General features: G+C 49.9%; 1 protein-coding gene across 1 annotated transcript; it reads left to right on the top strand.

Moving 5' to 3' along the window:
* LOC116843826 lies at positions 1-22,842 on the top strand. Its single transcript, XM_032814616.1, has 7 exons — positions 1-1,821; positions 2,364-2,594; positions 12,478-12,591; positions 12,949-13,035; positions 20,280-20,480; positions 20,646-20,834; positions 20,968-22,842. Exons 1-7 carry the CDS (start codon positions 1,521-1,523, stop codon positions 21,693-21,695), a joined length of 1,851 nt encoding a protein of 616 aa, XP_032670507.1. The 5' UTR covers positions 1-1,520; the 3' UTR covers positions 21,696-22,842.
* Positions 22,843-23,785: the final 943 nt, after the last annotated feature.

The raw sequence follows: 23,785 nt of genomic DNA, 5'->3' as shown, positions 1-23,785 counted from the left end.
AATACACCGCAACCACACCGCGCGGCTCCACCGCAGAAGCCGCCATCTTCCACCGCCGAACCGAAACGAGACCGCGCGAGTTAAACACCCTATCCTACCTCCTCGTAGAAGCTGCCCTGCCACCCCGGCGAAGCAACGGCCAGGTGAAGAATCATCGTCACCGCGACGCCGACGACGACGACGACTGTCACCCGACGTAGGAAACGTCCCGACGGCTTCCCGCGATCCTCGCCAATTTTTTGGATCGGTATCGATGTGCGCGCACCAAGGGATGCACCGTCGCGAACCGTGATCGACTCGACGGGCTCGCGTCTCGTCGCCGTTCTTCTCGGGGATTCTCCACCGTTATCGATGATCTGTGATTGATCAAGACTTCGATCAGTGAGAGCGAAAGAGAGGGAGAGAAAAAGAGATACACGTGGCAGATGCCGCGCGCGAATCTCGACAAAGTTCGGCGAAACTTGGTGCGGTGAACGGTGGCCGCGTACGCGGAACGCGAGCTTCGAATTGGGACAGAAGGAGCAGGAAAAAGCAAAGGAACGGTGTAAGATCTTAGTGAAAATATGTACCGACGCGAAGAAGACAGTGCGCGAACGTGATGCTGGCGATCACGAGGACCGCCCGGTGCGAGATAGTGTTTTGAACACGCGCGCGACGAGAGGAGTATGTCATCGGCGAGTATGTCTCCGCGAAAGGCCGATTTGCGGAGCGCAACGAGCGAATCCGTGTGTTTCGAGCGACCACTGGTGTTCCTTCGTCGTTGATAAGAAGACGGGCAACAAGACTGCGGCAGGCAGCAAGACTCGATCAAAGAATCGGGAATACGCGGAGGTCAAGGGTCGTCGAGATTGCCGCCGACGATTCCAATAAAACGAATTTTCTCTGCGAGTTGGCAATCGAGACGAAGAAGAATTTGCAAACGGATGCCCCCGCTGTGTTAGCGGCCCCGCGACAGAATAATGAAATAAGGATCAAAGGAGAGTAGCTTAGGGTTCGCGGGGGCCGAAGAAGCCGCCGAAACAGAGAGGGAGAGAGATCGCGCGTGTTCGAGATCCCGAGGAAAACAAATTCCCATTTGGAAGAAGACAGCACGAGGTGCAATCGTAATGCGCCCCTCGCCATCGGCGAGGTCGATTTGTGAAGTTCTCAGGTTCTCATCGTCGAGTGGACTCTGCGCGTCGATCGTTCGTGCGCGTCGAACATAGCGATCGATCAATGCGCGAGAGTCCCACTTCGTAGGGAACCGCGAAGAAATCGCGAAAACCGCGAACCGCTCGTGTATAGTGGAATGAGGTAAAGAGTGCGAAAAGCCCAACGTGTCATCGTCGGACCGAGCATCACATCGAAACCGATTGTGCGGAATTGACTGGAAGCTCGATCCTCTCGCGGCTCGCGTGGACGGTCGCGTCGTCTAAGCTCCGAGCAACGACAAGACATAAACAATTGAGCCGAACTCCTTCGGGAAGCTCGCAGGGGAAGGTGACGTCTTGACGCGCGAAGGTACCGATGACAACGTTCTCATGACGAATCCTTCGCGAGATGCTCGACCTGAGGATCGGCCGCCCGGCTTAGACTATCCCGATCCTAGGTCAGTGCGCGGCGCTCATCAGGCGAATCCGGTGAGCCAAATATCCGGGCCTAGAATACGGAAGGCCCGGGCCTCAACCTCGAAGAGAAGAATGCACCTGGCCAACGAGGTACCTCCTCAAGGCTCGGTCAGCGGAAATCACCTGTCCGATTATGCGCTCACCGCCGACCTGCTCGCCGAGAGAACGTTAGACGGATTGCTCGCGGAGCACCCGGGAGAACTTGTCCGCACAGGTAAACTCATAGTTAGAAATAGTGCGAGAACAATTTCACCACAGTATTCGTTTTCTGCGTACTCTCAGTGTCACAATCGTGACGGCTGATCGTGATTTAGAGGATAGTTGCCGTGCGAGTCTCCTAAATCATATCTCATCGAATTTTATTATCATTAAAAATAAACAACATCTAACGGTAAAAAATGAGAAATAAATAAGCAATGAGGAATATACACGAAAGACCTTCAGATTATATCTTGTTTTGTGCATGTTACCAGCATTAAAGATGGGTACGATTGATGAGATACTGATTTAGGAGATCGACACAATTTCAGCAACTCTCAGCCTACCAGAAAGTTTGAATCACCCTTGTCAGAGATAAATTTTTTTCCAAGTATTTCTTAAATTAGTAAACAATTTTTTTCTTCTAATTGTGTGCATATTTGAAACCGATTGTCGGTTCTGCAAAGTTGGTGTGTCGTTCCAATAAAATCGATGAATAAGAAAGATAAATTTCTATGATTAGAAAGAGAATTTAGCTTTTGTATCTTGTGACATAAGGTTGCCCCCATGTGGTCTGCACGGTGTTGCCGTCGCACTGGAGATCGAACAAGACCCTACCGGTAGCCTTCAAGGTGGTAGCCCTCGGCGAGGTGGGAGACGGTACCCTCGTGACAGTGCGCGCCGGGAACGATGAGAATTGTTGCGCGGAATTGCGGAATTCTACCGCTCTAATGAAAAACCAGGTCGCCAAATTCAATGATCTCAGGTTCGTCGGCAGGAGCGGCAGAGGTGAGTCTCGTCAACTGCATTCTCAAACCCCCCCTGCTACTCTATCTATCACGTAATAGCGTAAATCATAACAAATGAGATGACGCGTAATTTGTCGTCGTTGTCATCGTGATTGCAGCATCGACATGACAGAACACTCCGGCGAAGGTACACTTAATAGCACTCGAAATACAACGGTCCAATTACTCGCGACGGTCCTCCCCCACCCTTTGTATCCTTTTATTCGCTCCACCGAAATAACTTCCACCGGGTGACGTCGGGCGCTCGATCGGTTTTTCCGCGTTCGCCTCCTTGCAGTGCGCGGCGCCTTAAATCATTCAGACTACGCTACATTAAGGTGGTGCCCCGACTGATGGCCTCGTTTTTCCCGCGTCGAAAGCCAAGCACGGGCCACCACCTGGCCCCTCGTTCCGTCCTCATTTTTAATTCACGCGACAAATACCGTGACCCGGTATCTCCTGTGACTGCCGCCCGCCTCGCCACACCGCGCCACGCCGACGGGGAGCAAGGGGCGCGCGCGCGGAGATTTTTTAATTCCCAGCTCCGCGTTTCAATAATTCAGCCGTTTCTTCTTGTCCGAGAAGGCGCCACGCAGCGCGGCGAGGGGAGAAAAAAATTGGGGTCCGAGACCTCTGAATAATGCGCCCTAATAATCGCTGCCATTACGAACGGTTAATGCAAACGTTCGTTCCTTGAAGAAGAGCCGAAGGGTTGGGGAAGAGGCGGCACAAGAGGGCCTAGATCGCAGGAAAGGAGCAAAGTTTTCAGCATCCTCTCTTCCTTCTTTTTTACGCTCTCCTCTTCCCGCCTCTCCCCTTTCTGAAGTCGAGGTAGGGAATCGGAAGATACGAGTAACGAGGCGTCCTTTAATTCCTTTAATTCGACCGAGTTGCACCACCGTCCTCTTCTCGTTCGCCTTCTTCTGTCGCTCTCCCTTTCCTCGTTCCGCCCGACGACGTCGAACTTTCGGGGGAGAGAGAGAGCAGTCACGGGCGTTCCCCGGTTAACGAGGGGGTGGTCGACTTGTTTATGGCAAATTGGAAAAGGAAATTGCGGGGTTTGCGATATCGGCGGGTTCTGCGCTGCTTTCGACGGTAAACCCTAAACCGGCGGGCTCTCTTCTCGCCGCGGACTCGCTTGATTTATTTCGACAATCATTTCCGATCGGAGTCGGGAATTATTGCCGGCGCGTTCATCGGTAATAATTTCGTCGCCGTATTTCTACCCGAGTATCGACATCGACTTATGAACATCGGCGTTTCAGCACACCCAGTCGCTCGCTCGGTCGGTCGGTCGGTCTGTCTGTCTGTCCTGCCCGCACATTGGCCTCTTCCACTCGAGAAATGAAGAGAGATCCGAGATACTCGTCGCGGAACAATAGAGAGCGGAGAACGGTTCCCGGAATTTTTAGCGGGACTCGCGAATGAGGATATCGCGGATATATAGGAAAACGTGGGATGGCACGGGGCAAAGCGCGAGAGCGAGAGGGACGGAGTGCGCGCGGGGGATATAGATGGAGGTAGAGTGGTTGGCTGTAAGCGGCTTTGGTTTCCATGGCAGTAAGCCCTCATTACTGTATTACGGGCAGCCCCTAACTACCACCGGTATGCAACGATTTGCCTCTAGGTTCTCCATACGAGAGTGACGCAAGATCGTTCCGCGCCGCGTATCGCGCGATCGCCGGATCGGCGGATTTTTCTTTCCGCACGTCTGACGCCGGCGTATTTCCGCGTCGAGATAAACTCGAATCTCGTCCATCGAGGCGCGGGCGGAAATATGTACCGGGTGAAAATTAAATGCGCCCGTCATCGGCGATGCGACGGCGGCTCGGCGTCAGACACAAGGGGGGATGGACGGGGGCGAGGGAGAAAGACACACAGGGAGAATTGAAGGAAAAAAATAAAAAAAAAAAGGAAGAAAGGAATAAACACGCGGACGGCGCGCTATGTATGACAGGTGATCGTTATTACCTACAGAAGAAATGGCAAACACGGATCTCGTGGAATAAATCGAAAATTTATGATGTTTGTCGGCGAGTCACGTCGCGCGTATCGCTGCATAATACCACCGAGGCGAGGAGCCGAGTGCATTTTATATACAGATTCCTCACGCGTTCCACTCGCTTTTTTGACCCTGTTGTTTTGCACGCATCCCGCGAACGCGTGAGCGCGCGCTGCCGACTTTTTCGGCTGCAAATATTTGTCTCGCGCTCGCCCGCGGGCTTTGTCAGGCCAATTTAATATTGCGAATGCGGACGAGGAGGATTGATCGTGGTCGAGATGGGTGACGACGTTGATGCGGGACGGCTGTTGAATCGCCGTCGAAGAAACCGAAGGAGAGTACTGCTCTCTCTTTTTCTCCTTTTTCTTCTCTCTCTCTCTTTCTCTATTTCTCTCCCCGGTCCATCCGCCGAGTGGATCTTGGACTCGGTTTGTAAAATTTTCCGGCGGAAAATGGGACAAATGTGAAACGGAAAATTTTCATGCATTCCTCGATATTTTACTGAGCAAGAAGTAGCGCGTCAAATATTGAAGTAATTATCCCGTAATTATTTCGTCACGATGCGCAAACGCATTCTCTTTTTCTCGTTTTCCTTTCTCTTTTCTGAACGTGTAATGGTAGGTGACACGGAGAAAATATTGTAGTGACAATCACGTCAAGATTATATTTTATTTCACAATATTTTTGATTATCAAGGCTTCTGTAAAGCTCTGAACTGTACTAACATTGTAAATTACCATAGAAATAGCAAACTTGACCGTTTACCGAATATACGATACAAAAGGAATCGTTGAAGCAGTTGTAATAATTTTGTAATAAATGGCCGAGCGTGCACAACATTCTCCAATAAATACACAGTACTTTCGCTCACATCTGCTGTACAGTCCAAGATTACCGAATTTCGTTGTAATTTTCTCTGCAATGTTTCCTCCGTGTGTTGGGGAACTACAGAAGTTCGGCAAAGGGTTGCAGAAGTCAGACACGGAACGTAGTTTCGAGGAATAAATCATTTCACGGAAATAAAATCCGAAAGTGAACGACGACGACGGATGGCGCTTCGATTGTGAACGTGCTTCAATTTAAAAAATACAGCTAAACATTAAGCAAACTTTTGCTAAGCGAGCCCTAACGGCACACGTGTGTGCTCGCGCACGCGGTGCTCATCCCGGTGAAATACGGCTTGTCCGCTTTTTCGCGGACAATAGTCAATTGTTTGCCGAGGCTGATTTCCACGTGGACATGGACGGATGAGGTCGAGGAAAAACTTGGACGCGCGGACACTCGAGAGAACGGCGAGCGCGTTTTCCTTTTTTTCTCCCGTCCCGACTCGGCAACTCGCTCTCTCCGACCCTTTTTAATCGACTATAATCGCTTTCATTCGGTCTTACGCGCTGACCCAAAAGAGGGATCTCTCCTCTGCTGCGTGGTGTGCGGCTGCAGTGTAACGACTACGCGCGGCGGCAAGGGGCTACGGGGGGCGCCGGCGGAATATTATCATACCGGCGCAGGGGCGTATATCACTCGGCCACCCCTTTCGCTCCCGACAGGGATTAGCGTCAACCTCCGACTGCTAGGAGTCACGGGCCGTACGGAGACGCGGCTATATATGCGTGTTTCTCTGCTCGTGCGTGTGTGGCGCGCGGACGCGCGAAAGAGAGAGAAAGAGAGAGAGAGAGAGAGAGAGAGAGAGAGAGAGAGAGAGAGAGAGAGAGAGAGAATCGAGAACGGGAGCGGTGTGGCACGACGGGGGTGGCGACGGGCGTAAAAACGCCGGGCATAAATACCGGAGTTACCTGTGTTTTATGACGGTCCGGCCGAGGTATAGGCAGGAAGAGAGCGCGAGAATCCGAGGGAAAGCTCCGACTATCGACAGCCAGATCCTGACCGATGTCCTGGCGCAATGGATCCCCGTCTCGCTCGGAGCCGCTTTCTCTCTCTCCCTCTTTCTCTTTCTCTCTACTCCGCTCTCTCCCTCTCTGCTCCCGTGGAAGGAGGAGGCCGTATGAACAAACGTTGCAACACGAGTACGCCGCTCTCGCGAGCGCAGATCCGAATCTTCGATATCTCCTTTACGGTACGGAAGAAAAACGCGCTCTCGTGTATCGACCGCTACTAACGCACTGCACATGACGCCTCGAAATTGTCCTGCGAATTACACGCGGGAGTATTTCTCGCGGGAGAACGCAAGGCGACGTCGACGACGATCGGTTTGGTATCGCTGTCTATACGACAAAAGAAACGTCGACAATCGCGAGGACACTTAGTTCAGTCGAGGAGACACAAAGATTTCTTTCGCCGGATTGCGAAAGGCATATTCGCGAAAACGCCCTCCGCATGGCGCGGGAATGACTTAATAAGTCGTAAAGCTCCGTCGTCGTCATCATCGTTGAGAAGGGTCGACAAGGTTTGTTTTCATCGACTTTTAAAAATAGCGGCTCGGCGTGTTTGGTGGACCGAACAGCTGTTGCAACCGCTCTCGCCCTACATCGGCGATTCTTCGCTTTGAAGCGTATCAGGGGGCGAGGAGGTGGCAGTGAGGGGCAGCGATCTAAAAAGTTCCCATTAATCGACTGGCTAAATCGCCGAATCATAACGAGCCGCGGACACTTCATTAGTGACGTTCGTCTGGAGGAAAGTGCCGAATCACGGAGGCGAGATAAAAAATTACTTCGTGACGGGAAAGATTGGTTTCGGAGACGATCGCGCGCGCACGCGACTTCATTGAGAATCTCCTGAGAACATTCAAGTACGAATTTTAATGAGCACACACACCGATACGCGACGAGGAATCGCGAAAATGCATCTAGCAGGCGGCGATGTTTCGACGGACAGTTCTCCAAAGTGACGTAACTTTCAACGTTAGGAGATATTAACGTTTTTTGAGGATCCGCACACGCCAGTTAAATCCACGAGAGAGAGAGTGCGGGCGGATCTCGACGACCACCTCGGCGACGTTTTTTGCCAATTAAAAATTAAAAAATCCATCCCTCGGCCATGTAAGGGATCGCGAAAGGGATCGCGAGGGCGCGGTGGGGCGAGGCGCGCGCGGTTCTCTACGGCGGATGACTGCGCCGAGATTTTCTACCGATTAAACATTATTTTCCGCTCTGGTCTGCAGTGTGCGACTCGTACGTACATATCCGTTTCTTTCACATATATTAATTCCACGTTTCCCTACTTTATTTTCTCGATATTTTTCGCCCCTCGTTCCGTCGCGCCAACACCAAGGCAGCTTTTTACAAACGCTTCAATGACCACTCACCCACCGTCGCAGCTGAGAGTCGCAGACGCGGCGTTGCGATTATTGCCGACGAAACTGTACCTCTACTCCCGTGGAAATTCGTCCTGCGACAGAATTTCGACAGAGTCATTACTCTCGACGCTGCCGACACGAGATCGGTCGCGAGACAATCGTTTTCTGCAATTCGCGACTCCGCTGTTGCCAACGATGTCGTCCGTCGTCGCTGGAAAATCACGGGGGCTATCAATTGTTAACATCCATATAATCGACGCGCGTTAAGTCCCGACACGCTCGTTTAACATTTCGTGCGGGCACTCGTGTGCAGATAAAAAAAAGAGAGCTTCCTTTCAAGCGTGTCACGGTCGGTATATGCTCGGCCTCGCGTCTCTACCATGATTCGGGTAGTCAAAACGTCAGAATCTTAAAACACTCCGACAAACACTCCGAAATAACGATCCGAGCAACCCTCGCACTCGCCTCGCCGGCAAACAGGGGAGTTTTTAACACTGCATGATCCCTGGGTAAACTTGGGGCGAACGCGAGCGTTCTCGTGTCTTCTCGCATAATTCTTGGCGCGTAAGTGGACGCGAGCCAACCTTGCCCCGAATTAATTTCTCACCCGACTCGTCTCGGCGCGGCTCGCTGAATCATCGCGCGACTCGACATCCGAGAATATTCTCTGCGTTTTGCAGAAACCGCGGCAAAAACGTCCGGGATCGACGTTGCGATTTTTGCGCGAGAATAGATCAACTCGCGCGCACGCGTCTCCCCCTTTTTCAGCGTGAAATCTCGAAACCCCCGAGTCTGAGGAACGGCGACGCCAGCAGATCGCCCGGCGAAAACCGAGCAAATCCTTCGACGATCTTCTGGAAAAATCCACCGTAACGGGAAACTCTCTACAGTCGACTCGGCCAACGTAATCTTTATGGATCCTCTCAATCGCGTCTGCGACCGGGCAATATTTTGTTGGATAAAAGTGACGTACGACGTGTGGATTAATAACTTTTTTTCAGACTTGTTTGCGAGCACGAAGGATACCATCGTCGACGAGTCAAATCCTCGGCGCATAAAGAAGCGCTTAAAAAAAAGAGAGAGAGAGAGAATGGCCAAAAAAATCGCGAAATGCCCTCTACAGCAGCCCTCCTTCTCGTCCTCCACCCTCGCCACCCCATAAATCGCGCGGTAAATCAGCGCCGTGTTTCGCCGCGATAGGATCGTTGCGAAATTTCTAAAAGAACGCTTACGACGTTTTCACGTGCGAATCGCGACGGAAAATGGGCCAACAGCCACGTCTACACACACACATACACACACACATATACACAACGAATTAGAATCTCGCTACTAGGCGAAGGTGGATCATGGCAGGGTAGACTATAGACTGCAGAGGGGTGGGTCGTTCTTCCGACGAGTTACACATAATGCCTCATAAACACCCTCAAAATGCCTGCCATCACCCCTGATTCGCGTTGCCGCCGCCCTCTCGCGCCCTGACACCGCGCCGGCAATAAACTTCGGTCTCGTTAGCTCTCAGCCGCGAAATCTCTCCGGCGAAACCTTCCACGTCCGTCATGGAACAGGCGGTTGACAACGCGCGAGCGACGCTTATGTTTTTAGAAAGTCACTGAGGAGAAATCGGTAAACGCAAATCTGTCGCACAAGATTCCGCGTTCACCGTCTCAATGATGACTCGAAATGACTGCGCGATTCCTCGTCGAGCGGTTTTTCTTCTTTAAATAAGCGCACCTAGATCTCACCGTAGTTATTCCCTTTGAAGAATTTTGGAGAACAGAATACAAAGTATATCTAATTTTCATTTGTAGCTCATCTCTGCTAGGAGAGTGAGCTACGAAAAATACATTTTACTTACAATACTAAGTAAAAATTAAAATGGGAATTTAATATTTTACCACAAAACTTTTTCGAGCATACGACCTAAGGGATTAATTATTCTACGGATTTTCTAATTGCCGTGCATTCAATGCTACTAAAGTAACTTCCCTTTCTCTCTCTCTCTCTCTCTCCCTCTCTCTCTTTCTCTCTCTCTCTCTCAGAGGATACTTGAAGTGAATTTTATATAGGTATGATATAGTGAAGAGATTGGCAAAATCGGCCGAATCCCTCCGAATGTGTCACAAAGAATCAAAGACTCGATGCGCAAAGAGCAAAATTGATTTTGACTATTTGCACGGACAGCCATGAAACGGCGCGGCGCGAAAATAGCGGCCAATCACCGCGCGACGTGAAAGGGAGCGCGCGCTGGAAATGGCACGGCTCCCTTGGCGAAGTTAAAGTCCGGTATTTCGCCCGGCGACGGGCGGTAAGCCGGTTAAATGTCGTGGTTCACCATAAAAACGCGGTCGTTTACCGGGGCCAGCCGCGCTACCATAAAATAAAACTACCCGACCACGCGCGTGTACGTACCGGCCGCACTTGGCGACGCCATTATAAGCCGTATAACTTTATTGTCGCGGAGCGCGAAAAAGCGCGTAAGTGCCTTGTTTTGCCCGTGTATCCCCGACGCCGCCGTTATTTTCTTCCTCGGCATCGCGACGCGACGCGACTCGACGCCACGCGGCGCGACGCGACGCGATGACCGGCCGCTCCCGCGCGTTTTATTTCGCGTACGTGCGATTACCGGGACTCGGGCTCGGCGCGTCGAATGCGTGACGAATTCCGTGCGACGCGCGCGTCATCGATTGAAATATTTGTGTCGAAACATCGAAATTTAGTAAACGGCCCGGCCAGTTACGAGTCACGTTTCATCTGCGCGTTCGCCGATATTGTTTCCGGTCATCGGCGGAACTTGGAGAACGAAAAGCAAAGCCAACATGCGAAAACAGCCTGAAAAATTCAGTGAGAGGGATATTCGGATAATAAGAATCGGAACTTGCTCTCTAGCGTGCTGTAATCCCGCACAATTGAAACTCACCCTGTCATTTCGACGGAACTTTTATCGTGTATAAAGAAAAATGTATAAGAAAATGTGTCGTTTATGAAATTTATGTGAAATACATTGTGAATAATTAAGGATAGGGGGAAGAGAGAGAGAGAGAGAGAGAGAGAGAGAGAGAGAGAAATATGCTTCGAAATATTATTACATTGCAGCCACCGTAACGCATTATCGGGCCCTGCATCAAAATTCCGAGATAACCGGCGGGAAGGATATCTCATCTATCGCGCAGCCGAACGTTGTCGACACGTCGAAAGGTAAAACGGCGAAATCGCGCGTGACGGACGGCCGCGTATTTCAGGGGGTCGCGTTTAACGCCGGCACAGCATTAACATATTCCAGCCTATCCGGGAACAAACATCGACGCGGTGGCGTCACTCGTTCACCCCTTACTTCCGGCACATTTGTGTTTTGTTTCCAGCGAACGCACCGCGCGCGCATTGCCGTTTCGCGCGTCGTCCAAGCGTATCCTTCGCGATAGCGCTGGATCAAATCCGCCAAGAAAGAAGGATGCCTAAAATATATGAGAACTCCAACTCCCGTAGACAGCAACCAAATCATTAACTTTAATTTTGACAATATGCACTTTACTGTATTTAGTGACCGAAAGGAGATATATAGGTGGTTAAAGTAGGTAAAGTTTCAATACATTTGCTCTTATATCTCCTCAATAATTTTATCAAATCTCATCAAATTTTGAATGATTACTCATTGGTAAAGGAGCAATTATTTTTCAAGAAACTCTGGATCAGACAGTTCAGCACTTGACTCAATAGAAACAGTAATTGAATCGTCTGACGATTCCAGATAATTTTAGTTTTCAACTAATTGTTTTTTTTTTCATATTTTTTCCGTATTTAATTTTTATATTTATTTAGCGGAATGGGCCGTTTTTTTATGTATTCTACTATATATGTTCACAAAGATGCTATAAACTGATATCAAAATAACAATTCTCTAGTTTTCGACTAGAATAAGGATTTGAAATCATTGAATATGAGTTGGTTATATATCTCTCATAATATTGTTATGATATATATATTGTTATGATATATATATATATATATATATATATATATTGTTTTCCAAAAATGATCGAGAGCGTTCCTCACTTTCGCGAAATATAAGTATTCATATAATGTAATTCTGAAACCTTATATCTTACTTCGGACAAAGATGAATCAGGAGCAAATTGGATGTACTATCTTTTGGTATAGATGGAATTTGTGTCCGTTTAGGAGCCATTTCGGGCATCCTCCTTTCGACCCGATCGAACGACCATGATATTTGCAACATCGTTATAATTCATACATGATAATGTTTAGAAGAACAAATATATTTTTCCAATTTCCACGCGCGAACGCGAGATTTTCTTGCAGAGTTTTTGAATTAAACGGTGAACAACACGTAATGTAAATCGTGAGAAGGAGAGAAAGAGCGAACGAGCCAGTGAGATTGGAGAATATCTCTGTTCGCGGTTAGCGAATTGGACGTGAATAATAGAGTTCGCGCAGACCAAGGAGAGAGGATCGCACACGCCTTTATGGTTTTTGATATGGCAACGGTGCGGTGTATGAGTGCCAAAGTGCGCGCATACGAGCATCGTCCCAATGGGAGAATCTCCCGTCTCTCGTTTTACCGCCGGGCGATAATTCTTTCCCAACTCCACCGTCCCGCTTTCGTTTCAGGGAAGAGCTTCACCCTGACGATCATGCTGCAGACGTCGCCGCCGCAGGTGGCCACCTTGTCGAAGGCAATCAAGGTGACCGTGGACGGCCCTAGGGAACCACGTTCCAAGACAAGTGAGTACAACCTTACCCACCGCGGATAACGCGAATGGTGTTGTAACTTTTTACTCGAGTCTGTCTCCCGATGGCGGAGGGTCCGATTAAACGAGCGTGACGTACACTCGCCGCCAGACAAGTTGTTCGTTGCTTTTTCCTGTGACTTCTGGTATCGCGCGTATCTCTCCTCCGACAGGAGTGTTCTCCCAATGGACAAGACGTCCAGAACTCACACGAAAAGTAGCGGACAACCGATTTAGCCGCGAGTGTACGCGCCGTGGAAGAAAAGAGAGAGAGAAACGTGCAAGAGCCAATGTCGATCGAAGCTCGTGTCTGCGACACGTCGATTCATGAGAATTCATCCCACGTTTGCAGGACACCAGGCCTTTCATCCCTTTCACTTCGGACCTCGTCCATTCCCCTTCGGACACCCGCAGGACCCATTGGGATTCAAGCTGTCGGGTAAGTGGGTGTTCTCTAATCGAAGACACGCGCGCGGGGCATACTCCGAGCCTTCGTCGCGACGAGTTTGCGCGGGTACCTGCTTCCGGTGAAGCTCACCTTCAGCCTCTCGGCACGTCTACCCGTCGATAGATAACTAAGTTTGCAACCCTGTGCCGTGGCCCCCTCCCGAGAGGAGCAACTGCGGCAACTTCGGCGGGCCAGGGTCGACGCCCTCTTCTCGCACTGCTACCCTGGCTGCCTTCGTGGCTGCGAAGGGTGTCAAAATTGAGCGTCGGCAGGCACCGACTCAAAATTGAGTTTTGCCACCGGCCTCTAAGTGGAGAAGACTCTGATTAAGCCCCGGGAGCGAACTCTGCCTTTTCGTTTCCAAGCCGCTCTCTCGCTCTCTCTTTCTCTCTCGGTGACCCCAGCTCGCGAGAAGTCACGTGGGAAGAAACTTCGCGGCACGCGGTTTAACTTGGCCGTCGCGGAGTGTACGGGTGATCAAAAATATTCTCCTGCAGAACGATCGACGGATCGATCAAATCGGATCTCGTCTCTCCTTGATTCTCGTTACTCGCACGAAATCACGAGAGAGTGATTTAAATACGACAAACGCGCGTCTCTTAAGATTCGAGCAGCGAATGAGCGCGAACGAATATCGCAAAATATCTGACTCGTGGATTGTTTTTCCAGCGCGTAATCAGCGAAAACTCTTTCTTCGCTAATGCATTCGCTGCGATATAAACGATGGTTTAAACGTTTCATCGTCGCAGAGCGTTTTCGAAAAAGTTTTCAGGTATCCGGCCGGTTCGACAGGACAGTCGGGTGGCACGAATTCCATTGAAACTCGTTCGAAGCTCCAAATTTTGATGGGACTAGCCCGGAGCAGCGAGGGTCGGGTACTGATACTGGTGCACCGACAGTGTATTGTTTCGGCATGATAAGCGGCTTAACGGAGCTTCGCTCCCTCCTATCCCCGAGGCGTACTACGGGATGGCAGTCCTGCCGTCGATTTCTCGCTGCTGCTCCCATCCGAGCCCCGCGCATCCCCGCGCTACTCAATCAAGAATCAGCCACTGCCGCGCCCGCTGGTGCGCCTCGGAGCCTCGACTTTTCTTCTCTTTGCGTCTCCCGCCTCGGTTGATCCGCGCGGATCGTTCCGACTTCCCGCCGACGACACCGCCGGGGAGAATAATTAGAGGCATCGACGTTGATTCAACGATCATTTTTAAGCACCTCTCGGATCGTATCTTCTTTTTTTTCAAATCGCGGATCAACTGATGGGCACTTTAGGACGCAGGCGAGGGGAATTGAGTCCGGACTCGGAGATTCGCGTGGTGATTGTGTTAAAGAATCCAAATGACAGTAGAAGTATCGCGAGCGAATATCGCGAGTGATTGGCGCGTGATTTTCACGCGTCGCGGATAAATTGCAGCCCGCGGCAATTGGGTCACCTACATTGTTTCCGCCGGGGTGCGAGGACGGCACTCGACTATCGATCGGTTTGTCTCGTGCGATGCAAGTTTTTTCCAACCCTTTCACTGGGGGTTCGCCGGTCGACACACAGGTTGCGCCTCCGTCCAGTCCGACGGAGGGTCAGTCCGTGCACCTTTCCAACTTTCAAAGCCGACCGGCCGACTGCCCGCCCGACCCGCCGGATATCGCTGACTAGGTAAGGGTGTTCGAGAGGTGGTTTATTAGATATCTACGCCAGAGGGTTGATAAGGAGAAAGGGAAGAGCAGCGGGAAGAGTCGACGCAAGAGACGAGTGGCTGGCTGGTCGTGCTGGGTTGTTAAGGTGCCCATTGAGGTGTAACTAGGGGGATGTTATTAAATTTCGTTCTCGGGCCTACCTCGACAGCAGGGACGAATTTTATGGGCTCCCTAAGGGCTGCGTGAGAGGTCCGACGGGCCAATGCGCCTTCCCCACGAGGAAAGCTTCGATATCCGCCACTCTAATTTCGTCTTTCCGTCGATCTCAATATATATTGGGACGACGCGTTGCTCGCTCCCGCGGCGCCATTAATCTTTCATCGCGCGTACACGTTCGTCTTGTCAAAAGCAAATCGCCGACAATCACGGTTCGTCAGCGTTAACATACTTTTTATTTGCGTTGAAAATCAGTTACGTAGTGATAACGTGGAATTATTCGTGGAATTACGTCGAACTCTACTTTCCCGTAGATCACGAAAGTTCGAGCGGTAATCACAATGACGATGCTTTCCCACTTGCCGGCTGCGTTGATTTTTCAAAGTTTCACGATACCGTCCCGTCAGCAAGCTCGGAGAAAATTAATGTATCCGGTGACAGACACCACACGGCAGATCGTCGCTGAGATCGTCCACGAACGGAAACACCCTGATCGCGCGCCTCCCGGGAGGCCGAGAGCCGTCGTCTTTGTCAGTCTGGCTAAGGGGATGAAAAATCGCGAGGTGCCAAGATTCGAGTTAACAAGAACAGCTCGCGCAGCCCCAATCTGCCCTCCCTCTTTCCGCTCTCCCGTGTCAATTAACCGCCTACGAGGGGGGGCTGGATGGTAGAGGGGTTGGGGGAGAGAACCGGAAAAATCGCGACCCCTGTTTCAATAAGGTGGCCTTTACCTCATTTGGGGGAGATTGTTAGGAACGCTCAGTTTAAAACTGTCGCTCCGCTCCCGGATCGCTTTGCAGTAAATTCGCGACCTTCTTTAAAGCGGACCTCCTTTCTTGCCAGACCTGTCATTTGCAAAAAATGACGAATCTTCATTTCTCTTCTAATTTTTTCAATCAGATATAGTTTTCGCTCTTATTGATCCCTTTTCGTTAACAAATCATCGTTACTATAGTAATACAAGATGCGCTCATCTCAAGTCTCGTCGGATGAGGACTTGTCTAATCGCGACTGCTTTTATCGCGATCCGTCACTATCACGATCGTCGGATTATGTTCCACCTCCGAATTCGGATACCGTCGTACCTGATTTACGATGCGACGCGTTTAAAGGGCTCTTTCACGTACACGGGAAACCGAACGCGGCAACCCTTCGGGCGTGCGGTCCTTAAAGGGAACCTTTTTAAGGGTTGTTCCTGGTCCACCCCCGTGTCGAATCACTGCGGATCCTTTAAATTCGCGTCACATTTCACCCCCCTTCCCCTGCGCGTGTCTTGCAATGGCGCGTCCCGGGATGTTCCGTCTTTTAATCAGGTCCAGTGACCGGGACCTTTCTCTGGAAGCGACGGTAACTAATGACGCTCTCTCTAGCCGTCGGTCTCTTCTCTCATCTCCTTTCCTATCGCCGACACGAAAATCCACCAAGCCTAAGAGATGGAAGCCAGATAACGAAATTCCTGAAATTGATTCATCCTCAGCCGATTTTCTCGACCAACTTTGAGGCCAACTTTAAAGCAAACAAGTACTTGGTATTTGTAAGAATTGGACTGAACTTGGAACTGAATACGAAAGAATTGAATTGACATGTACTGTCATTAAATACAGGATCTCTTATTATTAGCATTCATACACTGCAAATCCAAATGTTACTTTGATCGAATCTCTTCTTATATGTTTTTTACCGTTAAATCTCGTCATTTAACACGTATGTATACGTATTAAATTATAATTCACAAATCTTCAATGTTCTTAAATGACGTAATTTAAAACCGTGTAGAAAGAGCTTCAACCAAATTGCACACTTATGCGTTTAAAAGTAACATACTTTGATTTATATTACACTTATAAAGGAAAAAGCTACATGTTCGGCTAGAGGATTATTATGAAAAGACTGAAACTTAAAGTACTAATAAAATTGATTTTTTTATACGATTTTAACAAAATTAAATAAATTTCTAGCGCATTCGTGAAATTAATTAAGTACCGCGCTAATAATAGTACAATGTTAAAATTCGTTTGTACATATTATCGTAATATGTAATAAACGATGGGGATGAAAATTTATGCATCGCTGAGCATCGCCAATTTCTCAAAAGATCCATCATTTTTGCGCTCTTTCGTGACTTCAAAGAGAAAATCTTGCAGCAGTGGAATAAAGATAGAGAGGAAAAGAGAGAGAGAGAGAGAGAGAGAGAGAGAGAGAGAGAATGAGAGAGACAGAGAGAGAGAGAGAGAAAGAGAGGGGAAAAGAGAGGAAGAGAGATAGCAATTTTCTCGTCCTTTCTCGAAATATCTCCTCGTGGAGCTTAGATCGGTGCCAGGGACCTTTCCAGGGTGGCATTTTAGGGGTTGCTGCGACGCGATAATGAGAACGGGCGCAAAGGGTGGGTGTGCAAAGACATCCAACCGGCAGTAGCTAGAGGATAGAACGCGAGGTGGAAAGAGGAGCGACGAACGAGCCGGAGAGTAACAGAGAGAGGATGCGAAGAGGCTGTAAAGAGGGGGATCGAGCTCCGCAAGGGTTAACGCCTTAGCAGCAAGAAGGGCGTTTTTAACGCCTGTTTTGCATAGATTTGAATAGATAAGGCAGACAGGAAAATACGCGAATTAATTTATTATGTATCTCGGGTTGGCGAGATCAGGGAGGTTTAAGGCGAGAAACTCGAAGAACTCTTCTCGCTCGTTCACGCCCCGCGTGTCACGCCTCGAATCAACGTCTTGAAACGGCTCTTTAAGTTTCATCGCCGCAAATGTGCTCGCGCTCCGAAACCCACGTCCGCCCGGGACAGATTCAAAGGGTTTTACAGTGTGAAATTTTACGGGCGACAGTTTATGTCGCCTCTCCTGTGATCCTCTTCTCGAGCTCTGAGGAGGAAACCGTCACGACGTCGCGTGAATAATTGCGGGACGAGAGGTGTAAGAAAATTCTGAGTCTCGTGCACCTCGACAACGAGTCCTGTAATCGACGTGGCCAAATTTAATTCACGCCGCGGCTCGGCGGCGAAACGTATATAAAGCTGCGCTTAAAAGCTCATATTACACGTGACGTCACATTACCGCATCTCGGGGGGTGGCGCGACCAAAGTACGTAGCACATTTTGAGCACGCTGCTCGATAATACATCATCCCTTAAAGCTCCAGTACTCCGATGGAAGGCGCACGCAAAGGCAACTAACCCTAGGGCCGTAACGTTTAAGCTTAACATTTCTCACCCCTTAAAGGGTAGCGGCGGCTCCTTGAACCCTTTCAGCCGCGTCTCCCGCGCACTGTCTCCCTCGCTCTCACTCTTTCCCAGATCTCGCCGGGAGCCCACCCCTCATTAGTCTTCATTTGTTTTCGGAATTATCGCCCGCCAGCCGAACCCAACCCGGCACGCGAGTTCCGTCGAAAGAGGGTGCGCGCACGGCATTTTCGGGGTTTATTAAATTGAAAATATGTTACACCATTTCATCCCCATGGGAGAAAGATACGTGTCCGTATCGAACGTTTACACCTTGTGCGCGAACTTGATAGGGCTGTCCCGAAAATTGTTAGGCATTTTTCAAATATTGCCTGAGAAATGAAAACAGCGCTGATGTACACCGTAAAATTTTTGTTGCAATTTGTCGATCTTATATCTTGAAGAATCAAAGATTATCGACATTATTGAGACATAGTTATTATCAATACGGATATTCTATCATCGCACATGTCAATCTGATCTTTGTCACTTATTACACGTACAAATCTCGTCGACGTTTGTAACGAGGCATGTCTCTGAAGCGACGACTTAAACTCGATCGCTCGCTAACGAAAAGTCGCGAGAGAACTCATTGTCAGTTATCGGGACGATGCTAGCGCGACGCGAGCCGTCACCTAAGAATCCCGCTGAAAAGCTTACCGAAGTGGGTTCTTATTCATGCTGCAGCCAACGGAAGCCGTCCGTTGGCCCCCGTAAGCTCGGTGGCAGCGGTGCTTTCGCGCGCCTCTTATCGTTTTCTTAATCCCCTCATAAAGTAGAAGGGCTACGAGCTCTCACGGCTGGCCCGTTCAGTGTGCCACGCTGGTGTGTGGTAGGACGCGAGATAGCGGTGTCCTCCCTGGCGAGCGCGCGGCTTAAAGAGAGCTTAAAAATCACCCCTTCAACCCCTACTGAGCTTTTTCACATCCCACTACCCGTGGCGGCGCGACCGGTGGGGGTGTGCAAGCCGCCAATGGGACGATCCGCGTGTCTGGGTGATCACGCCCTCGTGCCAGTGACCGGACAATTCTCCCCGCTACGGGAACCGACTACCCCTAGCTTGCCACCTCGCCGTGACCCCTACACCCCCAACGTGCACGGTGGCTTCGCAGCCTTCACGGAATTTTTAAACTGCCCCGCACAGATGACGGCATAATCTGTTATTGATCAAGGTCTTTCGGAAAACCGATACCACATCGATGACCACGCGGCTTACTCCTTATACCGTTCCTCCTCACGCTCGGCGACGCGTCGAGAGTCGACCGCGTTTGGCACGTCGTCGGCTATCGTCGATCGTGGAATCGTGCGAGAGGGGTGAGATATTCTTTTCTCTTGAGACAGCGATAACGCGCGGCAAGCGAGAGAAAGAGAGAGAGAGAGAGAGAGAGAGAAAGAGAGAGGAAGAGCGATTTTTCCCAGTGAAAAGAGACGAAAACCAATTTGTTGTTTCGTAGAAGCGTACACAAGCGACAAAGGCGTGGGCGGTGCGCGACTTATGTCAGTCCGGTTTGCCCGACCGATCACGCTTGGACGAACTTTTTGATGTCATAAATTTAATTGCATTCAAACACATGCTTGCGCGACCGCGCGATATTGGCTATTATCGAAAAAAAGGTGATCGATCGTCCGTGCATTCTCTGTTGGATAAATTTAACTGTCCATCCACGTCAAAACCGCCTCTACGTCAAAGGGATGCGTTTCTACGACTCGAACTGCCAGTCGATCACCGCGTTTACCTGCCTGAAAATTATACAACGCCATCGTGATGCCCAGAAATATGTTGTGTCTTGTCACAAAACGAATCGTATCAGTCACTTTCAGGTACCTGCCGTCTACTCGTCGAGTTACTCGCTTTTCAGAAGATAGTGACTTATCTGAAAGTGTCAATTGCCAACGTGTGCACGCATGACTACCAAAGTGATGATCGAATCTAACGTCTATTCTTAGATCTACGGGGATGGAAACCGCGCAAACGACTATAAATCGCGCGATAAGAGAGAGAGAGAGAGAGAGAGAGAGAAAGAAAGAGAGAAAGAGAAAGGGGAAAGTGTCAGCAACGGCAAATATTTCGGGGCGATATAGAGGTCAACGCGGTGCGCGGTGACAGCGGAGACACGCCGTGCAAACAGAATCCCCGGAAACGCATAATCTGCATTTCTTTGATTGCACAGGATTGCAACACCTGGGTCTGGAGCAAGGTGCGGGCCAGGGTTGGGGCGGGTTACCCCGAGGATCTCTACCACCGCACTGTCTTCCACCGCCGCCCGGCCACCATCCGCACACACACCCACAGCCGGTTGGTGCGTCGGCTTTCAATCCCTTCCACCACGCCATCGAACAAAGATCCCCGAGGCTGCCCGGACCTAATACCGGTAAAGATGCATGATCGTTTTGCGAGAAAAGAAACTCTCGCGGAAAGTTCGAGTCGCGCCTAAAGAGTCTTTAAAGAACGGGGACGCGTCTCATTTAAGTGAGGGCGCCGTTTGCCTCGGTGAGAACGAACGATTAACAGCTGTGTAAATTCGTGTGTCCGAAAGAATCCACGAGGAGCGACCTGGGCCCCATCAGTGTGTCGGTGCGGGAAGTAACGCCGACAACGTCACCCGGTAACCCCGGCCCGGGCTTGCTGACGACGGCCTCCGTGACGGCGCCGACGCCTCCCGCCGAGTCGACCACCACTACTACCACGACGCCTAGCCCGTCTGGACATCACTCACACTTTCAAGGTAAAAGTCCAGACACTCCCGACCCGAGGTCTATTCGGCGACGTGGGTCCCCCCGCATACATATACGCGCATATACATGTACAAGTGAACATATACATGAACAAAAGCTAACGCGTCGTCTTGTTCGTAACAGGTCTTCATCTATTGGGCGCCACGGGATCCATCTTCGGGTCGATATTCGCGCCGTTGTTGCCGCAGTCCTCGTGGCTCTACAATCCCTTGTACCACACGCAACAATATATTTTGGAACCGGAATGGCATGCTTTGGCTTTGAGAATGGCGCAACAACGACTGCAGAGGCCGGATCAGGCCCGTCTGGAGGAACTCAGGAAGCTCAGAAGCAGTAGCGACAGTCCTGAAAGCAGTACGAAGGACGAAGAACGGAGAGGAGACGAACAAGGGATCTCGCGCCGGTCCGGATTGGACAGTCCGGATGACAGCATCGAAGTGGACGACAGAAACGATCAAGATCTGAATAGAGACCGCATCAGGAGCGATGAATCCCTCCCCGAACAAGATTCCCCGAGAATCTCGCCGATTAGAAGCGACCTGGAAGACGCCGCGTCCACGGACGCCACTTTTCAGGAGTCGTCGATTCGTTTACGACCGAGCATAGAAAATCTAAACGACTCGGAACTACAAATCGATCAGGATCAGATAGCCCGTCGCGGCGATCTAACCGTGAAAATTCGCCTGGAGGGCACAGTGGATCTTAGTACGAAGAAGGGCCAGGACAAAGAAAATATCGGTCAAGATCTGACGACGCGAAGGAAGGACGAAGGGATAGACGTGGAGAGAGAAGCCGTTAGAACGCGAAGAGAGAGAAGTCCGAAGCCTAGGCACGTGTGGAGACCTTATTAAGAATTAGACGCGGAGCGAAAGAGCGCGTTCGCGCGTCTCTGCGCGATATCCTTCGAGCCTGGCAATTTTCACGAACTCGACGATCGAGAAACGAGGAAGAGAAAAGGAGTCGTTGGCTCGTCGCGAGACCGCAGGTCGAGCTTACTTCAAATCTAGACAAATCTCACGGCGCGCGGTCTTCCCTCGTCCGCAAAAGAATGACCTTCGCTGAGAACGCAGCGAACGTTGATTAATCTTATCTCGATGAACCAAGACTAATCCCACAGACAGGGCTTGCACGATGTTACAGAGATTAGTTTAGCAACGCTAAGCGATATATCATCATCGTTAAGTTGTCGAGGGACAGACGGGATACGTCCAGTCGGACGTTCGGGCGTCGCGCGGCGATTGAATCCTCCGCTTGGAAAATTAATCGTCAAGTTTTCGCGCCAACCTTTTTGTCGGAGTTTTACCTGTATATCACTCGCCCGTCGCGGTGTCGTTTCTAAGAACTGTCATGGACTCGAGGACTAACCAGGGTTTACGTTCGCATATAGTATGTAAATATATAATAATGTCCGATTAATTATCTAGGTTAATAATGTTGCAAGTACGCGTTAAGCATTACCCCCCTCTTGTCATTCTGGTTAAGAATACTCAAGGAATCTCCTAAACGTCTCATCAACCACACGAGCCTGTCGCTGTCGCGGAACGACACGCCATCTTACAATCCTGAAGAATAAGTTTCTTTGATCAGGATGCGATTCCGAATTCACTCTTCCCGATCGTCGCCTTGAAACAAAGCGCTTTGACGACGAGGAAACCTCAGAAAAGGACACGTAAAAAGATACTCGTGTGGTAGGTCAACGTTTAGTTCCCCGATACAAGCGAAAATTCTGAGTAGCTCGCGTTGTAAATATTACCACCCTAAGGACTTCGAATCCCGGCCGAGTCACCCCGTCGAGCCGTTGTCTCCTTTTCACGAGGCAATGCCGTTGTCGTTCAAGGCGACGCGATATCGATATATACATATAATCGTGGGAAAAAATTTCATTGTATAATTATCGTTCGTGAGCTCCACGAGTCGTGCTCGACAACGTTGTATGTACGCGTGACTGGCCTTAATCAAAATCATTCATTGTTTAAGTACATCATCAAATAAAGTAATATCAGCCGTTCCACGATATCGATTTATTCTCTTGTTCTACGATCGGCGTAGATTCTCGCTGGGGACACTTGGCGGAGTTCAATCTGGTAAGTGCAAAGTAATCTCTCTTTCTCTCTCTCTTTCTGTGATTATATATTATATAAATATGCTGGAAATTATCAACTCTCTTATTTCCGCGATGACGATAATTCTGCGATAATTCGCTCATAAAACATGATAATTTTCCAACAGGAAGTGCTCGAATTCTTGTATGCCTTGTATGTTGCACGACAATTATAAACAAAGCAATAATTATCTGACGCATTGCGCGTCAAATTATCTCACTATTATCAATTATCAATATCATGGCGTGAAAACCGGCCCGAAGTATCTTATAGCGCAACATTTCTTAATAACATTTCTTAAAAACGCGTCGCACTCGAATATATCCTTACGGCACTCCGCGACAAAATGAACAAATCGCAATCGTGTATCGAGCCATCCGCGCGTGCAACCTAATCCGGTCGGACGAGATGCAGCAGATTCAATAATTCGCCGCGATTGCAATCGAGCGGGATGCACCGCACGCAAAAACGGGCAGGCCCGATATCCGCACGGTGAAAAGGTCCACGTGATTGATGGGAAACAGACAAAGCACCCGTCAGCCCCGCACGCTGACCGGCGTCCCTGAAATCGAGATAAAAAGACCGCAAAACAATTTTCTACATTATTTTCCGATGCGCGCCGGGTCAAATGAGCAATAATGCCGACACGTCGTGCTCCCCATGAATCTCTCCGTGCCGCGTTTTTCAACGGGTCGTTCTACCTGTCCGCGACCGCGCGTAATGTGTTTACGATTACGAGTATTTTCGTTACATATTTTTTTTTGCTCACGTTTTCGCATCAAAACTACTTCTCTCTCTCTCCCTCTCTCCCTCCCCCTCCCCTCCCCCTCCCTCCCCCT

The sequence above is a fragment of the Odontomachus brunneus genome, unplaced genomic scaffold, assembly GCF_010583005.1.
Source record: "Odontomachus brunneus isolate Ranch 3 - 2012 unplaced genomic scaffold, Obru_v1 Obru_scaffold_036, whole genome shotgun sequence".
Taxonomy (NCBI): Eukaryota; Metazoa; Arthropoda; class Insecta; order Hymenoptera; family Formicidae; genus Odontomachus; species Odontomachus brunneus.
Note: the sequence above shows the minus strand (reverse complement) of the source record. Positions and strands in the feature narration are given on the sequence as shown.